This window comes from Gekko japonicus, unplaced genomic scaffold, assembly GCF_001447785.1.
Source record: "Gekko japonicus isolate JY-2015 unplaced genomic scaffold, Gekko_japonicus_V1.1 scaffold1923, whole genome shotgun sequence".
Lineage (NCBI taxonomy): Eukaryota > Metazoa > Chordata > Lepidosauria > Squamata > Gekkonidae > Gekko > Gekko japonicus.
The window spans coordinates 322,198-345,996 of record NW_015167594.1 but is presented as its reverse complement, the minus strand read 5'-3'; the positions used below and the strand labels follow the sequence as shown (position 1 = coordinate 345,996).

Below are 23,799 nucleotides of genomic sequence, written 5' to 3'. Positions count from 1 at the left end.
TTTGTTTCATTTAAAGAAACTCTGTGTTGTGTACAACCCCTCTGCCGATCCTAGGCTGCAACTCCCTTCTCTCATGTGTTCTGTTTTTGCCATGTTGAGCACCATTTCCTTCATGAGAGAAGACTGAGGAAAAGTAGGGATTGAGCAGTTCTGCCCTCTCTTCATCGCCTGTTACAGTTTCACTTTCCTGTCCCTGCAATGGGCCTACTACGTCCTTGCTCTTTTTCTTACTTTGAACATAAAAAAAAGAACCCTTAAAATGCTACGAGGGTCCAATCCTGACTAGGCCTACAGCGCAGCACTCTTGTGCCTCCCCATGCCTTTTCAAGGGCAAAAGAACTGCCGGTGGGGGGGATATGGCTGTCAGCCCACCACACTATGGGCCGGATCAGGATTGGGCCCCTGTGGCATTTTAAATTGAGTTTAAAATGGCAGCAGCATCCTTATGGTGGCCACAAGGATGCCATCACTTCTAGTTTAGCCCTTAGGAACACTCATGGTCAGACCCAAGCAGGCTCCCACTGTGGGACGTCTGAATGCCCCTTGCTTCCTTCTCTGCCTTCTAGCACTCACCTCTGCAATAGGCAGAACAGACTCCTACAGCTACTGTCCTGATTTGAGCAAGCAGCCTCTGCAGAGAAAGGTAGGTATTTCACCCATCCTTCCCCTGCACAACCTGATGAGCACTTAGCTGGCCAACCTTGTACAATAGTTATCAAATCAGAAAAATGGGAAATGAAGTTTCACAAATTCCACTGATGGCAAAGTCTAGCAAATCAAAAAAAATTATTGCAGAAATATTAACCAATCCTTATCAGTTGTAGGAATCTGATTACATTAGGCTGTTAATGAAAAACTTAACAAGAAAGTGATATAAAATTATTTATTCACATAGTTTACATATATAACATGACTGCTTTCTTTGAAACAGAAAGGTTATGCATGAACAGTTGGAAAAAAGTGTCAAACTTCAGGAAAGCAATCTCTTACCACATTTAAACAGAAATGAAATGTACTGTGCCTTAAACAAGGATACTGCTCAGTTTTCTTCCTGCCATTAAATTGTACACTATCCATACCAGAAGAAACATACATTATCCTCTTTGTTGAAATTAATTATCCCAAAGACAACATAGTTTTACAGTGAAAATTAACAGGACTTCTTGGCCTTTCCATTGAGTAAGAAAAGATAAGGCACCTTATACCAAAGTTTATCTCTTATCTGATTCCTGAAAAAATTCACTTGTTTTGCACTGCTGTTTAAATTACTCCAGGAATTTAATTTTTTATCATTTTTGTAGACTCTTGGTGTACATTATACAACACTTTTTCCATACATAAAAAGCACGAAATACACTTCTCCGTGCTGGAACTGATTCCCCCCCCTCATTTTGTACCATTGAAAAATGCTTCTCTGGGCTCACTGCATTTGTTATGAGATTCAGAGTCATTATGGGTGATTTATACTCTGTTTGGAACTTCTTCTGATACTATGAAATGTAAAGCAAAAATCAGTTCTCAAAACAGTCTGTCAAATTTACTATTCTGATAATGATAATAATTGATTAGTTACTATTTGGCATTCTGCCTTTGCAGGAGGTAACAAGAATATTACAGAAATTATCTGAATATCCAATTTAGTAAATTTAGTAAATAGTGTGTATGTATAATCCTAAAACAAACCTGGAAAACAGAAGCAGTGCCTTAATTATATGGACATGGTGTGTGCTACTGAATAATAGTTGCAATTAGAAGGCTACTTCATAGAAACTGCATACATTAATACACATTTGCTGAAAATTTGTATATTATCTCTACTGAGTAATATTAGGAGAACCAGAATTTAGAATCAAATCATTAGCTGAAGAAGAATGCAGAGAAAAAGTTCTCTTATAAATTTTTCAGATTTTACCATGCAACTGGACAGGTTTTCCAAAATCGACAAACTGAGGGTGTGTTTTCCGACAAAACTACCTGGGGTGTAACACAAAGAAATACTTGACCAACATCTAAACAGAGTACAAATGGGAAAAACTCTGCAAACCCACTCACTTTAGAAATCAATTATTCTCATATTATCTTTTTATTCTAGAGGGGCTAATCTTAATCTGTCACTCCTGATTTTAGCATGAAACTTTTCTAGGTCAGAGATGTTATATGCATAGTTTTTAAAGAATATCGCAACACATTGTCCACTCATTACACTTTTAGATTTAGATTTTAATGTTTAGATTAATGATAAATTTCCCTTTTATCTCCAGGACACACAGAATTAACTTGGGTGAGTTATCTTTTGGTACATTCAAATTTAATAAATAAAACTTTCACATTTATCTTTCTGTACATTTAAAAGGACCTAAACTTAATAGCTTTTTGTACCAATTCACATGTGCATTAGTTATAAAAATAAGCTTGCAATAAAAATATTTTATGTAGTACTGAAATGTTCAGAACTTCCTTATTTACAGAGATAAATATGACTACACGTATATTCCCCTCCTTTTAAAGGTTTACTTCACAAAAAGAAGTATAGGTAATTTACAACCAGCCCGACAAACTTCAGTATTACATGAAAGAAGTCATATAGATCATCTTCATTACATTTCTTTAGCATAGCCATGTAGTTAGTAACTATGCATTTGATGCACACAGATTATTTGATATCCTGATCATGTGCACTTTTCAATTTAACTGTTTCATTTTTTTAATTGTTCCAAAAGCAATAGGCCATTTGTAATACAAAACCATCTGCTGCAGCTTCAACAGTGCTCTATATGCCATTTAGAGTTCCAGGGCTAATTGAGAACTTGTGAAAACATTACATAGCTACTATGATGCATTCTTGGATTCCAGAGACGTCTCCTAAATTTCTAAATTATTCTGAATCATCCACCTCCATAAAAATATCTCTAAAGAAATATTCTGAAATCATAGTTGGTTCTTCATCTTTTCCCTGCTCCTTAGAAGAACTTTCATTCTCACATAGCTCAGAGCAAACCTACAACAAAAGAAAACAGATTATGTCTGCAGGTCTGAAATCTTTTTATGTATATGCCGAACAAATTCATACCAGGTTTTAACTCCAGAGTGTGTTGCAGCAAAAACAAACAGGAGCCTTGTGGCATCTTAAAAATTCTCAATTTCATCCCAGCCTAATCTTTCATGGATTACAGCCCATCTCTACAGATGCGGATCCACTCAAAGCATCTGAAGAAGTGCGTTGAGCCCACAAAAGCTTAAGTTGTAATAAAATATGGTTAGTCTTTAAAATGCCACAAGACTTCAGCTTGTTTTTGCATCTTGTTTGCTTCAGAAATCAGCAAGTGCACATAGGTAAACAACTGTACCTTATCATATATGAATACTGTAATACACTGTATATTAATTAATAACTCTAGTAGAATCAAGAAACCAAATGTCCAAGAAGACTACAGAGAACTAATCTCCACTTTTTTGATAAACAGGTTAAACAAAAATGTATCACAGCATAATTTATCTCAAGATTTTATAGTCCTAATTTCGAAACCAACTCTTACCTAAGTATAAAACATTGTTATGGCCCAAACACATCAGAAACACCATCCCATAAACATCACAACAGATGTGCCCTTTTAGTGATCACACGTACCTGAATAGTGGAAGAGCTTACATTCTCACATTTGGAGGATGCCGAGACAGTTGAAGGAAAGGAACTGTCCCCTTGAATATCTTCCTTTTTGTTCCTTGAGGACGAAGTCGGACGTTCAAGAGTGCTTTTGGAAACATCTGTGCAAGACTTCTTCAAACTCTGTTTGTTCCCTTTAGTAGTTACTTCTTCAGTATTAGTCTTGCAGATTAAAGGTAAAAATCCCAAAGATCTTTGATATGGCCTATACAAGACAATCAACATTAACACAAACATTTCAAGGTGATTTATACTGTCACTATAGTACTAAAAATGTTTTATATTAAAGACCTCCTGAAATAGACTTAATCTGAGTTTATTTATTTTTAACACCACATACATTTCTCCCAGGACTGGATTAATATTCTGCTATGGAATATGGGACCAGCTAATTCAAGGCTCCTACAGTGGAATAATTCACTTTAAGAATATCAGATGAAGGAAACTATCCTACAACTTGGAATGGAATTGTTGTCTCTCTTTCCTGCAGAACATTTCAATGACAGAACAGGATAAGGCAGACTGGAATGAAGCAGAATGAATGAGTGAATGCGGCTATATTTGCATGAACTGTACATTTCTGCATGAACACCAGCAGATGAGAATGCATGATCTGAAAGACTAATTTATGGAAATCCCAGAATATGGAGGTTCAACCTGTGGACCAAAATCAAATACTACAGTTTCCCCCCCCCTAAACATAAACTTAATATGCACTGTCAAGTCCAAAGGACAATATAGCATCCCACGTCCCAAGGAAGTGAGACAGAAGAGCAAATTACCTACACACACTTTTAGGATTGCTGGCAAAAAGGTTTTCTATCTATGAATTTAGCACAGCAGTACTTAATGAGAAGTGTGGAAATAGAGTCTTTAAAATAGCATTTTTAAATAAAAAATCAAGTTGATTTAGTGGTAGGAATGGTATAGGCTAGAGACATGGGAATCAGTGCAGGACTGGCATATCTATGCACATACATAGGGGGTTCAGAAGTGCAGCTTTTTGATCCTTAGATATATCTCAAAAGGGTGAGTGAGTTGGTTCAGACATAACAGAAAGCCTCTGGCCCCGGTCACACGGAGCATTAGCCACGCTAGAGGGACGGAAGATAGGCGGAGTTTCCGGGCGCGATCTCACCGGCACATCTGGGAAGCGTCAGGCTTCCGTGGCGCAACCGAGGCTTCCCGCCGAAGACGCGCAGTAAAAAACGGAGGTACTAGTTTCCTGAAACCGCGGGGCAAGGGCGGGCGTCTGATCGCATTTCCAGAGGTAGTTCCGGCGCCTGCCCATGTCCCCTCGGAAAAAGGTTTTGTTTTTTTCAAAGTCTCCACGGATGCACACACGCACCCAAGGGAGCATGCGCACAATTGCGTTTAAAAAAAACAAAACAACCCGTTTGCCCTGCGCCCCACTTCTTTGCCGGGCCGCAGGACTGTGGAGTGATCGGCACCTCCCCCCTACCACAGGACCTCCACGGGACCTCGATAGGTAGGTCTGCTCGAGCAACCGCGTGGTTTTTAGCCCTGGGGCTAACAGCCACGTTTCCCCCCTGCAGTTTCCTGCCCGTGTGACTGGGACCAAGGTTTAATTAAACGAACCATAATTAACTGACTATTCAAACCCATGCCACCACACTAACTATGGTTAGTAGGGTACCTCAGACTGGGATATGAAGCCAAGACATGAAGCTCGCTTACTAATCACAGTTCATTTGTTCATTCATTCAATTTATACCCCGCCCTATCCATCCGTGGGCTCAGGGCAGCTTACAACATGTAATATACTACAGAACAGTAAAAGCACTAAAACAATCGATGGCACAGTTAACAATAAACAGGCAACTATGGCTCCATGTTGCCTACAAACGTATTCTGGCTTAATCCTGGTTGGCTTTCCCACCAACACTCCACCCTCATTTCATCTGCATGCAGGCTCTGCCAGGGCTTTGTTGGTTTTTTTATTGTTTCTGGAAACACTCTAGGTTCATAGCTGAAAGGAAGTCAAAAGTTTGAAAAGACTGAAGGTTTGGGAGGAAAGGATATTTGTTGCAAGCATCAGATATGGCATGGAGCAGAGATAGGACACTAGGTAAATGTGGTCATATTTGTGTGGGGGTGGTACACTAAGATAGTCAAGCAAGAGGCTAAGCAAGGAGGCCTTAACTTGGTGGCAGATTGCCATTCTGAGAATGGCTGAAGCTTATCCAGGGAAGCTTCCTTTTCCTCACATGGCCAGTGGCGAATGGTAAGAAACCTTGGTTGATGCATCAGAAGGCAAGGAAGTCTGGGATAGCAACCAGGTCTCTGGCAAGGGAGGCAGAAGAAAGTGCATCAGCACTGAAGCCAGAATTTGCTAACCACAGCTAAATAAGTCACAATTTTGCATTATGACTTAACTGAGCCAATGACTCTACCAACAAAACTGCACTTACAAACTGCCTAGTTAAGTATTCTAGAAGAAGTGCAGGTAAGGAAAGCAACATCTCTTAACTGTCCCCCCCCCCAGGGTATTTCCTAAATTACTCAAAGCATGATTCTAATCCATTGTAGACAGTGGATTAAAATTATGCAAGCCACAAGTCATCAATACCCTGGAAAGAGAAGACAGAGCCCAACATATGGAACACACAAAACTCCAGAGATCAGTACATTCTGTGTGACATACCCTGACCTCTCTTTCAAATGCTTCCATCACTGAAACTTTGGAATTGGTCATCAGGAGAGAGTGATTCAGATACAAAGCTGCAATGTGATTGTTTCCAGAAATATACAACAATGGATGTTATGTGCTTAATTTAGGAACAGTGGTCTTTATTACTACAATGGTAACTGTGAGGCAGGGTCTACTATGTTAAAAAGAGCTGCAAAATGGATACCTGGATGATGGTATTTTTGGAAAGACCGCTGTGCTTCCAGTTTGTCCTGATCGTACAGGTTTGTAATTGTCAGTAAAGCTTCTTTGTCCTTCACTGATTTCTGCTTTTCCTGAATACAATGTTCGTGGCACCTGCTCATCTGTATCATGTGGTACACCAAGCAGCAGAGAAGACTGAGGTTTCTCTTTTTCTTCCATCATGTGTGACTCTGTAGGTTCGGGTACTGATCTAGAGGTAGTTGAGTTTTGCTTCTTCTTCAAAATGTTCAATTTTTCTGAGCTTTTTCCTATTAAAACAGAAAAATATTATTAGCCAGTAGAAATGGAGAATCTGTCGTTACTAGGTCTATCTGCAACAAGGCAAGCGGTTTCACTCATCTCCCCATAAGAGCATCTTCTGAATCTATTTATTTATTTAGGAAGACAGATGGGGTAGGGAGAGAAAAACAGGGTCATACAACATAATTGTGTTTGTTGAGGACAAGCATGTAATATAAAATATATAAGAAAATATTTCCCCTTATATCCCTTTTGTTATAATTTTCAAGGTATTATCTATAATATACAATAGATAATTGTACTTCTATTGGGATACGATTGTATTCAACATTTTAAGTTTAAGTTTCAAACTTCATAATCTATTTGACTACATCATTACTACGTATTCATCATTACATATTTTCACCACTTCTACATATTCATTAGAACCTTTAACAGATAAAAATATATCAAGGTGTGAAGGAAAGTCTATTATATATCCCGTATTAAGAACCCATTTGTATTCAAGATATTATTGTAAAACATATTTTAATTCTACTTCTATTTCATTACCATACATTTGTATATATGTTAGACTGCTTCTCATTTTAAGTTTGTCTCCTGCTGGCATACTACACATAATACACATTCCATCTCTCCTCACTCATAAGAGCATCTTGTAGCAGTAAAATAAAATCAGAGCCCAGTGGCACCTTGAAGACCAACAAAAATTTTCCAGGGTATAAACTCTCATGAGTCAAAGTTCACTTCACCAGACACCACAGTAACAAAAAGCTGTGAAGCCAATTTGTTGAGCCCAAGTGATGCTTCTTAACAGTAGTTTGCCATAGCACATGACAATCTAGTTCTGAAACTCATAGGATTGCAAAAGAAGTCTGAGATATGACATGTAGGAGTTTGCTGTTCAAAGAAAAAAGTCCATAAATCTACTGGATTAGCACAACCCCCCTGTTAAGAGACCCGGGAGTTCCCCAGATTGATCCTGGCCCATACTGACAAAGATGTACCCCCCCCAAAATAAAAATCTCACATGTGTTTATGTATGAAAACAAATGTAACAGTCACCTACCAGCAGTTTTGTTTGCTATGGAGATGGATTTAAGTGAGACTGCCTGTATAGAAAAAATATAAAAAATAAGTACACCATTTTGTTTTTACAAGTATGTGTTAAAAGCCCACTGAAATAACTTCTTCTTAATATGATCAGCATTCAAAGAATAGGATGCAGTTTAAACTTTCTAATAAGCTTTCTGATTTGTGGTGGATAGCTTCATCTTATACTGGAATTTCATCAGAAATCGTAAGACTCAATTCCTTGATAAAAAAAAAAAAAATTCTCTGAAATAAATTCTCTACTATGTAAATCTTAAGTTGTCAAGGGCTGTAACACCATATACCCACTATTAGGACACTGTTAACATATGGAATATGTCATTTTCAACAGCAGATATGATGCAGGCCTACTCGATAGTTCACCAGGTTACAGGGCAGTTTGAAATAGGCCTGTATCAGTTGCTGTCATTAATGAAGAGCACTCTTACAAATCAGAGTCACTTTCCTGCCCTTCTGTCAGCTGCAACCCAGCTTATCCTCACTCAGGTTAGCTCCAATATCTATGTCTAAACAAATACCAAAATGTTGTGAATTCCTGAATTCACTGCTGACCTTATTTGAGCGTTTCAAGCTTTCCCCTGATGAATTTTTTTTCTTCTTAGGAGGACCGCCACTTCCCTCAAGATCCAGAGCATGTCTCTTCCGTTCTTTCAAAGTTGAACCACCATCAGCTGGTTTCTCTGCTGAGGTAGTCTGAAGTTCGCCTATTTCAGTTATGTTGGCCACGGAGACTGTATTTTCTTCAGTTGAAGCTTTTATGGATCCACTGCTGTATAATGTTGTCATGTTAATTTGTGAAATTACTGATATTTAGAGTTTAAGGAAGGGTAAAACTCTTTGTTAACAAAAACATTTAAAAGAGATTTAATGCTGAAACACTTGTCACTACCATTCAGAAAAAGTTCCAATGAGGTCAATGGGACTTCATTCAAAAGTGACCGATAAAGGCTACTGAAAATTTCCTCAGGACTTGAGCTTACACAATGTTATTTTGTATTTCAAGGAAAGGCTCACAAAGTACTGCAACAGTCCCTGGCTAGCCATACAGTCCTCTTTACCATAATCTGCTTGTATGTTTGTAGTGAGAAAAAATATCCTTCTTCAGATAGCCATACGGAGTGCCCTCCTTAAAACTTCTGCAAGTCAAAATCACCTCTACCACATTATCCCTTAGAATGGTTTTTCAAATGTACACAGACAGGCTTGACTTTGAATGGATTGGAATGTACAGAGATGTCACATTTACGGAAGACCTGTGGTGCTATGGTTTTACTATTGATAATTTAATGTCTTTATGGCTTTTATTATTTTGTTTTGTTTTAATCTTGTGAGCCACCTTGAGCAGGACTCTGGAAAAGCAGCATACCGATTTTCTAAATAAATAAGTTGTATGTATAGCAAAATTACAGAGAAGGCTTAGAACCAGAGTGCAGACTGCCTTCCCTCTTTACTTGTTACTCTGGCTTCCAGAGTTGAACTGGAATGAGATAAGCAACAACCTCAAGCCCCTGCACAAAGCTGCCCTACTATCTCCAAAAATAAAGAAACCTGATTCAAAATGATAAATATCAGTTCATGATGCTTAATATTTACCTATCCTCTCTCGTCAATTCCACCAATTCCATACTATCTGATGTGAAAAATACTGGTGCTGGAAGCGGCTCCTCAGAAGCTTGCTGTAGAGAAGCAGATGCACCACTGCAATCTTGTGAATCAGCTGCGATTTCCACCAATGTTAAAATGACTGTCTGCTCCTCTTCTACTGCTGGGCATTCTTTGACATCTGCCCCCACGACAAAAGATACATAAGGGATTAACAATGTGAAAGATTAATGCAATCTATAAAATGCATAGTTAGTAATGACAGGAAGTTTGGGGATACCTCTGCCAGCTGCATGGCATCAAAGTTAAGTTTGTTTCCCTTCCAATTTGGGCAGCCATGAACCAAGACCTAAAGGGCCTGGCTATGAGACAGCTGCTCAGAGGACCTAGGACCATCCTGGACATTTGTGTTGTATTTTGGTTTGTTATTTATTTGTTTGTTTACATTATATTTTCTGGGGGTTTTGTAAGCTGCTTTAGTCCCCAGTAGGGAAAAAATGGGTCATTATAAATGCTGAAATAAGTCTGTTCCAAAGTACAATTCACAAAGGTATCTCATTTTCACAAGCAGAAAGGACTGCAAAGACATTTGTTTAAAAGAAAACAGAGGTCTTTACTTAAAGAGATCCTCAAAGCTTTTATATCACTGCTTTATTCAGCCATAAGAATGATAGAAGCATTCTAATATTGACCTATTTGAAAAAGTGACAGTTCCATATTGACAATGAAAGTCACCATCTCGTATTTAGTTCACTAAGAAATCTTCTCTTCCGAGTCCATGTATTTTGCTGTACTTGTCCAGTGTGCAAAGGCTGAAACCCAGAGACTGATATTCTAAAGGCATCTGTGAATTTGGAATACCACCCACAGCATTTTTACTTTAAAGACACTGCAGTGTTGACTTCTGATAGGCTCTAAGGAAGAACAGGCACTCTTTGTGGGTGGCCAAGATACCACTTCCCCACTGCACATAGTTGGTATTCAAGAAGGCAGAACTCTTCAATCATCACCAGTAGAATTAATACGTCTGCAACATTTACTCGTAGCTCAATATGTATCTCAGGCACTTTAATGATAACCCATACATTATTTTTTATGTAATCCATATTTACATTTGTTCCTCTTTTATTTTTCATAAAGCTTGCACATAAGGAATGAAGCTTTTTAATGTAAAGCCAGTTCTAAAAGCGGCAATCTTTGATAATAAAACAAAAAATGTACCTGTAGTCATCTCTGTTATTCCTGAACTACCAGAATACTGGCTTTCTTCATTCTAGAGATAAAAATGTCACAATGAAAATACCATGCTTGCCAAAGAACTGTTGCACTCAGGGAATAGAAATGAGATAAAACAATGAAAAATTTGTGATAATTACTTTTAACAAACTGTGTATTTAGCCAGGCAAAGAGCTCTCAGAGTCTATATAAAATACTGCTTCTTCCAATCCCTCCACTCCCCGAACAAACACTAAAGCAAAAAAAGGATATGAGCCAGTAAAAATTATGACCCAAGAGAAAGCATCTCTAAATGGTAACAGTTATGTAACATTAGCCAAAAAAGAAATCTTGGGTTTTGTCTAGAGTGCTCCTTATTTAGCCTATAACATTTTGAGAACAAACTTTAGCCTCTAGCTCAATCTTTACTGCAGATGACTCACAGAAAAGATTACTCAGTAGTTCAAAGAACATTCATTTCTTCAACTTCCAATTATTGCAGTGTTTATCAAAAAATCACAGAGCCTAGGGCTGCTTCACACATGACATTTCTCTTTATGGGGCTTCTGTTCATTAGTGACTTGCAAAAAAAGTTAGTCTAATTGCCTGCAAGAAGAACAGTTTGACATGCATTTTCAATGAAGAAGGTAAATAAAAGGGAAAGTTTTATCCGATATCCAAATTCACAGTAATGTTCAAATGTGTTCCTAGTTTGTATTAAACAATAAAAATCATCCAGAAGCCACCTCCCTTTCTTCCGGGTGGGGGTGGGGGTTTGAAACTGTTTGTGTGTGTGTGTGGGGGGGGTCTTTCTTGGAGAACACAAACAAGAATACCCAATTATTGTAGCCAGTCACAAGACCTAAAATATCTAGAATACACAGAGTATAAAATGTTTAATTCCAGAAGAATTAAAATCAGGACCTCACCTTTTTTTCTGCAATAGTTTCAAGAAGAAGGCTGGAGGCCCTTTCCCCTTAAATGGGGTCAGACTGGAACTAGGGGAAGCAGGCCTTCCTCCCAGATTGCCCAGCCTGATCCGTTCTCCTGCCAGCCAGCCAGCACGGACTGTCCAAGGTTGGTGCCACCCAGGCAGGGGTCATTTCGTAGAAAAAGAGGTGCAGGAGCTCATTAGTGTAACTCATTAGCATAACTTATTTGTATATGCCACACCCCCTGACATCGCCGGAGGTGTGTCAGAAGGCAACACCCACCGCTCAGGCTCCACTGGACTGTTTTGGATTGCTAGCTATTGGGGGGGAGGAGAACGTGCAGATCTGCCCTCGCAAAGGAGGGAGAGCTTGTACCTGAATAAAACTTGGTCTTAAAGGTGCCACTGGACTGTTTTGGACTGGGGGGGCTCTGCAACTTACCTGGCTGCTTCTTGCTCTGACTGAGGGCTGCTGGGAGCAGGGGGTGGGGCTTGTTGCATGTGCCCGCCCCCTGGGCTCTTTACTGCCGGAGCTCTGCTCCTGTGCGCTCCTGCAGGAAATGACCCCTGCACCTAGGGGAAGACCGGCCACAGACACCCTAGTCCTCATCCAACCCCCTTCATGCAACAAAGAACTCCCACTAACTGTGCGGAGCCCAACTTCTATAAAGTAAGTATTGCAGCTATAGAAACAACAATACCTCTTACCTGTGCTACTTCTGTAGACAAATGGTGTTCAACAGGATCAGAACTTTGTTCAGGGAGTTCAACATTTATTTTTGTGTTGGAGTCATTTGGCAGTTCAGAAGGCCAAATTTCTGTTCTTGGAGAAGGTGGTTGATCACTGAACACTGATGTGACTTGCGAAGCCTCTATTGCCAAGTTCTCTCTTTTGAAAAATAAACATGTCTAATTTTATAAACTACATAGTTTGAAACGGAATGTTCAAAGACTATGATTATTCTATATAAACAGTTTAAAAAACTAGCTTAAAGTTAGTGGGAAATACAATGCCTCTTTTTTTAAAAAAAAGATATCCTCTCCAAGTATTTTTCAGAAAGATATTTCAGTACTTTCACACATAAAAAAGTTACTGAGAGAAAGCAGCAGATTAACAAATAAAAATTGAGGGAATAAGCCTTATTGAACTCAGTAAAACTTACACCTAAATGGACATGCTGTAAGCATATAGTCAAAGCAGGTACATGCACAACTGACTATTTGCCATTTATTCTGATGAAATGTATCATGCATAGGCCTCTGTTTTATAAAACACAAGCAAATCATCTCAAAGCACCTAACAGGAATACAAATGTATTAGCATGTATTAACACATAATACAGAAGTTGTGTGTGTACCGTTCAGTGCTGTTTTTCTGTGTAGCACTGCTGGATCTTCCAAGCTGAAAATCATGCTTGTCTGCAGAGCTTCTCTTACCAAATGCATCTATTCCAAGATTTTGATCCAGTTCAACTTCGTGATTTTCTGCAGTAGATTGTGGCATGTTCTCCTCTGTCATTTTAGAAGCATCCGTCAACATCATTTGTAATACCTTTTTACAGTTTTACTACCAGAAATTCACTGCTTCAATGATCAACTATATATGCATAACAACAGCACTGCATATTATGCTCAGTTCTTGGAAACAGGTTTTTAATATATTCCACATTTTTTATTCCAAAATAACTAAATCTTATTCCTCTAATTGGCAGTAATACACAGTGTTGTCATTTCTCATCATACACCGTTGACATAAAGAAGTATTAGTACCCTAGCTAGAAAACACCTTTATCATCCCAGTAAAAGATTCTCCCCACTGCCACTGTATGCTTCAGCTGCACTAATCAAGTGATTCCAAAAAAGCTAATATCTGAATGGCATTTTCAAGGGACTGCACAGAGTTATTAAATATATGATTGGGAATTCAGCTGGAAATGCTGTGTGCTTAAATTTTTTTAAAAGACACACAAAAAGAAAACATTGGCTGGAACAGGTTGGGGAAAATAGGGAGCTAAGTTGGGTAAGGATACATCTTTCCCAATCTGATTTTTTTAAAGATGCCCTTTTATTTCCAAGGATTCAACAGAAATAGGCTACACACTTACCATGTGGTATGGTAAGGGATAAAGAGAAACACTCCAGAACGCCATCTGGAGATATACACACATGCAAATTTAGCTGAACATTTTTTGCGGGTCACAGCCAGGGATAGATAAAAGGACTGTCTCAAACATTACTCGAATATTTTCAAACTAGAAAACTAAAATTAAGCTCCCTACTTCTTGCTTCTGAAATTGTTTTAACAATGAGACTTACCATTCTGGGTTTGATTAGATCGCTCCACACCTACACCCAAACTTTTTGAAGAAGCACTCCTGTTTACCCCTCGACCTCTGCCAAGATTTGGTTTAGGCTTAGGAAACCTGCATCTTACTGGTTTGCATATTTTATTTCCTTGTAATGAAGAACCATCACTGCAAACAGACAGAAGACATAGGGAAATATCACCCACCAGACAAATAAAAATAGTAAAAATAATCTTCTGTTTCAATACCACATGCAGGCAACTTCATATTGCAACCAAAGATGGTACAGAAATTCCTGATAGGCCGCCTTAACCATCTGCTTCAAAATAGCATCTGGTAGGTTTGTCTTTACCAGGTACAGCTAAAACATATGGGTACCTACATCAGGCATAAGCTATGATGAGTTACGTATTTCAGCCCTTGTCCACTCTGAACTATGTGCATCCTACAGGGCAATACTATTTCTGACTATTCGTGTTTGCTGGGTCTCTCACTTCAATGCATGAGCAAGCCCTACAAATCTTAAAGTTTCAGGATCCAAAGCACAGCACTGTCATTGTATACTCATAAGAACATAAGAGAAGCCTGACGTTAGATCAGGCCAATGGCCAATCCAGTCCAACATTCGTGTGTCACACAGTGGCCAAAACCCAGGTGCCATCAGGAGGTTCACCAGCAGGGCCAGAACTCCAAAAAGCCTCCCATTGGTGCCCTCCAAGAACTAAGAATGCAGAGCATCACTATCCCAGACATAGTGTTCCATCTATACCTGGTGGCTAATAGCCACTCACGAGCCTCAGCTTCATATGTTTATCCAATTCCCCTCTTGAAGCTGTCTATGGTTGTAGCCACCACCACTTCCTGTGGCATTGAATTCCACATGCTAACAATTCTTTGGGTAAAGTAGTACTGTACATGTCATGTATGCGTGTGCATATATATTCAGGAGATACTCATGTTCTTTGGGAGCAACTCAAACCATGGGAATAAAGAAGACATTTAGGAGAGCTGGGAGGATAACTCACCTACATTTAGACAGAAGGGATGGAAACAGCATAATAAGGATGGAGAAGGACTGGAGGAAAGTTAGTTGTACAGCAATGGTGTACTGTGGCACATGTAGTTCATAAAATGGCAGTGGGATTCCTTACTAATGTCAGCAATGTCAAATAATAAACAAACGTCAGAGATTAATACAAACCTGCAGACCCTACTGGCTTCCTGAGAGTGTTCCTCCAAACCAAATGCATTGTGATCCACAAGAGCAGCTTTGTTCACATTGTGAGATGAAACTGTTTCCTCGTCTGAAGGACTGGAAACTATCACATGAGTGGCTGCAGTTAAGTAGCCTTCCAAACCCGATTGCCCAGTATTGTGAATGTGATCCTCTGGAGAAGTTCTGCTTGCATTGTTGAAAGAAATCCATTCATGTTTTGAAGGAGCAGAAAGCAACATATTATTATCCAATATACTTTGTTCTTCATTATGCTCATTCAGGAAGCTATCAGCAACAGTCTGTTCATCTTGATTAGGAAATTTCTGCAGGTTTTCTTTTTTGCAAAAAAAAAAAAAGGTTAGAATCATTATAATGTTTGCATGCCTTTTCAAACAGAGGCATTCAAAAAACCTAAAATTTCAACTGAACAACAGTTTATTTCTTCCCTCCCCCAACAAGCCACATGTTTCTTTTAACAGCAGAGTTGATGGTCAAGTGCCTATCAACAAAGTGCCTATTAGAAGAGCAGCAAGATGACCCCCACCCTCAGCCAAGATAAGAATGTTTGGTACACAGTACTCAGCAACTACCAGGATATGCAAAAAAGCCCCCAAAAACGAGCTGCCAAAAGGCCTTATCAGGAGGCTATTGAGCATTAAAAAATAGGGGAAGAGGAAACTGGCCCAGCCCCCAATCACCCGCTGATACTTTCATTGAGGGCATGAAGTGTGGATCCATGCACAACAGCACAGGGAGGGAAAAGTAAAAAGAGTCTTCTGCCAACACTAATACAATCAGGTTTGAGACTAGAGACACATCTTCCTCCCCATTTAGTCCGAAAACATTATTATTTTACTATGCTACTACAACCCTGGATTCACTCTCTCTTACTCTACTTCCCTTTCCTCTACTTGCATTTGCTTCTGATGGACTCAGAGTCTGCATAGTTTTGCTATCATGACAACAGATAAGAAAGGGAAAAAAGGGACATGGGGAAGAGATGCCAGAGTTGCAGAAAGTAACAAAAAAAACCAGATACAGTGACTTATCATGATGGCCTGTAATGGTTTAAAAGGAACAATAGAGTTAAGAAACCCAATAATAAACATCATACCTTGGGTACTGATGTTCAATTGGAACGCCGGATCTCTCATAGCAAGTAGAGTCATGGCTGCTTCAGTGCTACCATCATTCACCCCTGAAAACATATGTATGTTTACAAGAAAAAGCAAAGCAAAAATAAAGTCAAACACTATTCTTCACCCTAGTAATTTCTAATATACCAAACAAGACCACTTTTGCTAATTCAGAAAAAAAGAAATTCACAGATCATCCTTAATATTACATGAAATTGTTAATGTTTGCATAATTAAGCATCTTTCATCCTTTTTGTTATTTATTTTAGTGAATGACATCTCTTCTTAAAAACAATATTTACTTAAACCAAAATTAACAGGGCAAGCCACACTCTCAGATATTCATTTTCAACTTAGTGGGCTAGTCTCAGACATTTACCTTTTTTCTCTTCTGACCTCTCTTGTATAATCACCTTGTAGGAGGCAAAAAGAGATGAACATTAATGAATTTTATCTCCAGACAAATTAGGTTGTAGCTTAGCACTGCTGACAATTAAAAGAAGTCTCCATAAACAATAAACATCTTGATTCTACTTCAAAATAGGGTCTTAACACTAAAACAAACAGGAGAAGTCACAAAACCAATAATTAAGAAATGTGTTTTGGGGCATTTACTTAAGGACAAAAATTGATTTAATTATTTCATCCCCATATTTTATTAAATTTGCCTCACTAATGTTAACAAGCCTCTGTTCAAGCAATCTGTAAGATTTCCCATCTTGGTGGAGAAAATTTAAAATTTCTACTTCAGATACATTGGAGCATTATGCTTAAAAAAAAGAAATTATGATGCAAAGCCATCTAGAAACCAAAATCAGAAGTATAACAGAAAACAAACTCAACTTCATATAGAACAAAGTCTGAGTCCAGTGGTACCTTTAAGACCAACAAAGTTTTATTCTAGATATAAGCTTTTATGTGCATGCACACTTCTTCAGATACCTTCAAAAAAGTAGGGATAAAATAATTTTACTACATAATTCTTCTACTCAAGTTAGATTAGTCCAGCACACCACAAGTAGTCTCTAGTGCAAGATCTGAAGTGAATATTTTTGGGATGTTTTTCAGCTTTTTTAAAAACACTGCCAGACAGCTGACAGTGCTGCCTGCCATTCTAAATTATTTATCTCCCTGTATATTTGAATTAGTTCCCCATGCACTCATTTTAAGGGGACAGCTCTTGACTGAGAAGTGACGATAACTCAGTCTTCCAGTAAGTCCCGATAGTCAGAGAACAATGATGTTGTGGATGCCTATTCCAACGTGCTATACAGCATGGGAAATAGGCATGCACAATCTCACTCCCTTACGATGCATAGGTTTTTCAGACCTGCTGGAACATAACATGAATGCCTCCAACTCCAATTTCACTCCTTGGCTACCACAAAGCATAATACCGCCAGTTTGGTGTAGTGGTTAAGTGCGCGGACTCTAATCTGGGAGAACCGGGTTTGATTCCCCACTCCTCCACTTGCACCTGGCTGGATGGCCTTGGGCAAGCTGTAGCTCTGATAAGAGCTGTTCTTGGAAAAGAGCAGTTTCTGTCAGAGCTCTCTCAGCCTCACCTACCTCATAGGGTGTCTGTTGTGGGGAGGGTAAGGAGTTCGTAAGCCACTCTGAGACTCCTTTGGGTAATGAAAGGCGGGGTATAAATCCAATCTCATCTTCTCTTCCTCTTCTTCTTCTTTCCGCTTTGTCAAAACACTGTTTATATTATTGGTGGGTCGAAATTACACTGAAGCAACTTTGTAATTAAGAAGCCACTTGGTTTCTTCTGGTGAATCCCCTGGTTGCTTTGTGAAGAAGCCCCTATTCTAAAAACCAAATCCATGCACCTCACTAGGGATGGGCATGAACCCACAAAAAGTTGTTCGGTCCTAATCCTAAACCAAACTGACCCAAAAGAGCCCCACCTGAACTGAGCCGGGCCTGTAAGTTTGGTTCCCTGGTTCTCCTGGCTGTGGCAAGCTGCCACCGGGAGAAAAGGGGCAGGGACCTCCCTGGCAGGGAGAAATGGGGGAGGAATGCCCAGGAAGGGGGGGGGAGCAAAACCAGGAGGTTTAATGGCTCCAAGCCATTTAAACCTAACGAGCGGATCCACTGGCCAGCCATTTAACTTGTTGGTATTGCTGCCCCCCACGTCAAAGGGGGGGGAACCAAGGAGTTTAATGGCTCATAGCCATTTAAACCTAACAGCTGTCCGGGTCTGCCAGCCAGCTGTTAGGTTTTGCTTCCCACCACTTTGAAGGGCGCGCGCAACCAAGGGGATAAATGGCTGCCAGCAGTTGACCAGGTCTGTCAGCCAACCATTAGGTTAAATGGCTGGCAGCCATTTAACCCGTCGGTATCACTTATCCCCACATCAAATGGGGGAGTGAAATCGAGGAGTTTAATGGCTGGCAGCCATTTAAACCTAATAGCTGACTGGGCTCATAGGCCCGCTGCTAGGTTTAAATGGCTGGCAGCCATTTTAACCCATCAGTATCACTTCCCCCCACTTTGAAGGGGGTAGTGAAACTGAAGGGTTTAATGGCTCCCAGCCATTTAAACCTAACAGTCAACTAGGTCTGTCGGTCAGCTGCTAGGTTTAAATGGCTTGCAGCCATTTATCCCATTGGTTTCACCTCCCCTGCGAAGGGGGGCAACAAAACCAAGGGGTTTAAAGACTCACAGCCATTAAAACCTAACAATTGACCAGCTGTTAGGTTTAAATGGCTGGCCTTTAAATGGCCTTTGAAGGGTGGAGAAGCAAAACCAAAAGGTTAACTTTAAAACTTAACAGCTGACTGGCAGACCTTGCGCTGCTCAGCTGTCATGTTTAAATGGCTGGCCCTGAAAAACCTAAATAAACCAGCCACAAGTCTGGGAAATGTTCAGGGAAGGCACCTTCCCTGAATATCACTTCGAGCTCATCCCTACTCCTCATCCTTCTAATAATGCACAACTCCTATGACCCAAGCACATCCACATATAATAGAGAAAATAAATGTTAAATAAGTAAATAAATAGCACTTACTAATTGTGAGGAGTGCAATTCTGTATCTCTCTGTATAACAGATTTAGCACCTATATTCTTTTCATGGGACAGACATTCAGCAATAGCAACACAGCCCTCCCCTGTGATATTCTCATATATCTCGAGCTGGGAAGGGGGGACACAAAAATCATTTTAATTAAGCGGTGCTAATAACACCACACTCTCTACCAAAAATCTCCTCCCTGCAAAAGTGATCTAACAGATTCTCATATGTATTGTAATTACTTTAAGTGCCTTAAAGATATTTTTTATTTCTGAAGTAATGCCTCATTCTATTTTCAGAAAGGCCAATTATTGTGCAATTTTCAATATTCTGCTTGATCCTAAACTTGTTTACTTCTTACTAGTAAGCATGCTAAGGATAGCATTTCCAATATGAAATGGAAGCAATTGGGATTATTTATGTTTCAGAATTGAAGTTTAAATGGCTGGTGTTTAACTATGCATATGCTTGTGTGGTCACATCAGGTGAACTATTGGAAAAGGACCCTTATGAGCAAGTCAAAGACCCTTATGAACTGCCAACAATGCAGCACACAAAGAAGAATGGGGTGGGGGGGGATCAGCTCATTTTATATCTAGACCAGCTTTCTCATAATGTAGCAACTTGTCAATTTATAGAAAGCAAAGTTTCTCTCTGGTCTTTCACATTTGAAGTCTGCTGAAAAATGCTTGCAAGACTCTGAACAGCTATTTGTAACTATAACCACATTCTCACACTCAAATGGCATATGCCTCACTATGCCTACAACCATCTCTTGACAGGTATACCTCTTCCATCGTTTCTTCGATCTGAACAGAAACTGGATTTGGAGACCGAAGCCCTTTCGGAACAAACACTGGAGCTTTGTTTACTTCCTCAGGCAAAAAACATTCAGCTTCATAATATGGCTCAAAGTCATCCACATCATCATCATCATCTTCTTCTTCTTCTTGAGAAGAGGCCCTAAGAGTCACCAGATTAACCTTCGAACTTCCATATTCTTTTCTAGGTTTCTTGCCAAGGGCTGGTTTTAAGCGTCTACCTCTGCTGACATTTGGTTTAACCTTTTGGAGGCGTCTTCCCTTTTCACTATGATCAGTCTCACATTCAGAAGCGCAATACGTTGGCCTCATGTCACAGATAGGTTTCCTCGGCTTCAGTGTCCTTTCTGGCAGTTTTCTGGGTATAAACCAAGATTGTTTTGGTAAAGAAGAAATTTATAAGAGAGGGGGAAAAGTCAAGGAACAATCAGGATATGTGGCTAGATCTCCCATTTTAAGGATGAAACTCTAAAACCTATCTTTTTATTAAGGCCATGAATTTAAGATACCTGTTCAGTGTTTCAGAGGCTCTCTTCTGGACAGAAATGGAGTTAGAGATTTTTTTTCTTATTTCACTTTCACCTCCCAGGGACTGCTCTGAAGAATCACATATTTCAGAGTGTTTGCTTCTTTTGGAATCCTCCATTTTAATGTCATCTGCACAATTCTCTTGTCTCCAAGATTCAGAAGATGATGCAGTCTCCACCTGTTTTCCAGAATCATGCTAACAAAAACAAGACAGCAATCTTCCAAATTAACTGCTTCTGCGAAGAAAACCATTTGAGACCCACCTACCCTTCCTCCCCACCCAGCCAGCTTTATAGAAAAACAGACTAAGAACCACATGTAGAACAGAATGTCATTTTGTGTATGTAACTACCACAGAAACTGAGCCAACTTATGCTAGCTGGTGCACATCTGCAGTACATGCCTATCTATAATAATCAAGTAGGACAGATATTTGGAAAATCAAAAGCAGACAACATCTAGATGACAGAGAAAAGTAAACAGCTCCTAACCAGGAAGAACGTGAAAGAAGAAATGGAGAAAGAATAATACAAAGGGTTAGGTGCCATTAAAACAAGCAGATCTTCTGCCCAAAGAAGGCTTCAGTTAACACCTTAAGCAGAATACTTTGAGAATGTTCGCTCATAAACTGCTACAGACAGTCTGATGGCAGAGTCTAGTTCAAAAACAAGCATGTTTGTGGCAAAGTGGCACACTCACTAATCAACAGATGAATTAAGATTAATAATCAATACTTACCATTAATGAGGATATTTTTCCTGATTTGTCTTCTGTACCTTTTCCAGCTTTGTCTTCTGTACTTCTCTCTCCTTCTGAAGAAACGTCTTTCTTTTTAGCTGCTCTGGATAGGTTTGGCTTTGGCCTTTGAAGATGACCCCTCATGAGGAAGGTAGGCTTTATACTTTTTGATGGACTTAGTTCTTGAGGGGTGGAAGCAGCACTAAGTCCAAAATAAAACAAAAACAAACTGAGATCCTATCAGTCTACTGATACCCCTGAAACACATCTTTACTAATATATCTTTAGCTACTTGTATTAGATTAAACATAGGCTTCAAACGAACAAATTGTTTTGAATGAATTAAGGCTTAAACACAACCCAGGTAGTCTGAGAAAAACCAAACAAGTATGACACAAGAAGTTAGTCTCTCTTTTTTTTACAGGCACCATTATTGTCAGTTGTATGGGGGATTCCAAGATCATTTTGGCTATCCTTGATACACAGACAACAGCGATTCAGGTCGGTAGCCGTGTTGGTCTGAAGCAGCAGAACAGAGTTTGAATCCAGTGGCACCTTTAAGACCAACAAAGTTTTATTCTGGATATAAGCTTTCATGTGCACACATTCTTCTTCAGACACATTGAAACAGAAGTCACAATCACAACATATAGGTGGCGGGTGAGGAGGATGTTGCCAGGAAGGGTCATCAAAAACTCAGTCAGACAAATCACAGGCTGAAAATTACTTTACCTTGCAACAGTATCTAGTTGTTTTTCCCCAACATCTTTAGACACAGATGTTTCTACTTGGTCTTTTAAAAATTCACAGCTTTGTGACTTTTCAGGAGAAGAAACTTTTTTCTGATCAATACATCTTTCTGGCAAGATGGCTTCACTAGATTCTGACTGGACTTTTTCCTCCAAACCACTCAAGGAAATACCGACATCAGCTTCACCCTAGAAGTTCAGAACCAAGATAAGTCCATTTGCTTAACAGAATATGGAACGAAAGACTATATACACACAAACCCGCAGAGTTAGGGAAGAAGAAGAGGAGGAGGAGGAGGAGGAGGAGGAGGAGGATGAAAATTTTAGAATAAATTATAGAAATAACAAATTTGTTTTGTCATAATGTTTTCATGGGCCAAAAACCAATTTGTCATCTCACTGAAATAGTAACCTAATTTTGTATACAATCTTAAAAAACATAACTTGCAATGATTTCAATACACAAGAGACTATGTACAAAAGACTATGCAGAAAAATCTCTAGACTTAGGTTGGGTCCACGAGTGAAAGGCGAGTTTCTCTCTCTAACTACAGAGTCAATGGAAGCCAAATTGAATAATGTTACATAGAGGCTGGAAGATAACGTTTTTTAAAAAACTTGCCATCAAGTCACAACTGACTTATGGCGACCCTGTGGGGTTTTCAAGACAAAGAGACATTCAGAGGTGGTCTGCTATTGCCTGCCTCTACGTCATGACCCTGATATTCCCTGGTGATCTCCCTTCCAAATACTGACCAGGGCTGACCCTGCTTTACTTCTGAGATTGGCCTAGCCTGGGCTATCCAGATCAGGCCAATCTTCATCAATATAGCCCCATTAACATTCCTGCAGTTGTAACATTCTTCTCTTTGACAGCTAAATGATAATTTGTTTTTCAGGACCATCTACAATATTCATTCCATTGATTCTTTACCTAACGTAATGCCTTAAGTTAGTATCATATTAATAAAACAAGAAGTTATTTCAGCAATCTTCATCAATATAGCCCTATTAACATTCCTGCAGTTGTAACATTCTTCTCTTTGACAGCTAAGTGATAATTTGTTTTTCAGGACTATCTACAATATTCATTCCACTGATTCTTTACTGAACGTAATGCCTTAAGTTAGTATTCATATTAATAAAGCAAGAAGTTATTTCATTAATTATTGGCTTTTATAGTCAAAAAAGGAGAAAAGCAGTTCCCTCTATTTTTGTCTATGCAATCTTGGACAAAATCTGTTTTTTACCCAACTAATCCAGTTATTCTTGTAACACAGCCAATGCTTCGTTTCAGAACTATACAAGTGCAGCCTCTGGCATTTCCACAATGCCCTGAAGCATCTTTTCTGAGTATGTAAAGTCCTATACATAGAGCAAGACAAAACGGGTAAGCAGCTAACCTTTGAAAGTGGATGATGAGCACCTTTCATGAGAGTTTCAGTCTCTGATTTTTCTTTTTCTTCTTCAACTGGAGGACTAACATTTTCAGACACAGGGTCTTTCTTCTTGCCATTCAACCTCCCCAAATTGGGTCTGGCTCTCTGGAACCGCCCCCTCATTAACTGAGCAGGCTTGATAGTACACAGTTTATCCTCTTGAGGAA

The 23,799-nt window shown here is 39.3% G+C and overlaps 1 protein-coding gene across 1 annotated transcript in view; it reads right to left on the bottom strand.

Moving 5' to 3' along the window:
- Positions 1–2,493: 2,493 nt before the first annotated feature.
- Positions 2,494–23,799, bottom strand: part of BDP1 (B double prime 1, subunit of RNA polymerase III transcription initiation factor IIIB) — a 60,321-nt gene continuing 39,015 nt past the window's right edge. The window contains exons 25-43 of the mRNA XM_015413964.1: positions 23,597–23,790; positions 22,177–22,382; positions 21,445–21,646; positions 20,688–20,902; positions 20,146–20,536; positions 19,354–19,479; positions 16,717–16,750; positions 16,316–16,399; positions 15,187–15,535; positions 13,996–14,153; positions 13,038–13,191; positions 12,388–12,568; positions 10,755–10,806; positions 9,525–9,714; positions 8,484–8,700; positions 7,888–7,930; positions 6,541–6,826; positions 3,629–3,869; positions 2,494–2,998 (exon numbers count right to left, since the gene is read on the bottom strand). Of these exons, the coding sequence (XP_015269450.1) occupies positions 2,876–2,998; positions 3,629–3,869; positions 6,541–6,826; positions 7,888–7,930; positions 8,484–8,700; positions 9,525–9,714; positions 10,755–10,806; positions 12,388–12,568; positions 13,038–13,191; positions 13,996–14,153; positions 15,187–15,535; positions 16,316–16,399; positions 16,717–16,750; positions 19,354–19,479; positions 20,146–20,536; positions 20,688–20,902; positions 21,445–21,646; positions 22,177–22,382; positions 23,597–23,790 (3,446 nt within the window). The 3' untranslated portion in view covers positions 2,494–2,875. The remainder of the gene's footprint in view (positions 2,999–3,628; positions 3,870–6,540; positions 6,827–7,887; positions 7,931–8,483; positions 8,701–9,524; positions 9,715–10,754; positions 10,807–12,387; positions 12,569–13,037; positions 13,192–13,995; positions 14,154–15,186; positions 15,536–16,315; positions 16,400–16,716; positions 16,751–19,353; positions 19,480–20,145; positions 20,537–20,687; positions 20,903–21,444; positions 21,647–22,176; positions 22,383–23,596; positions 23,791–23,799) is intronic.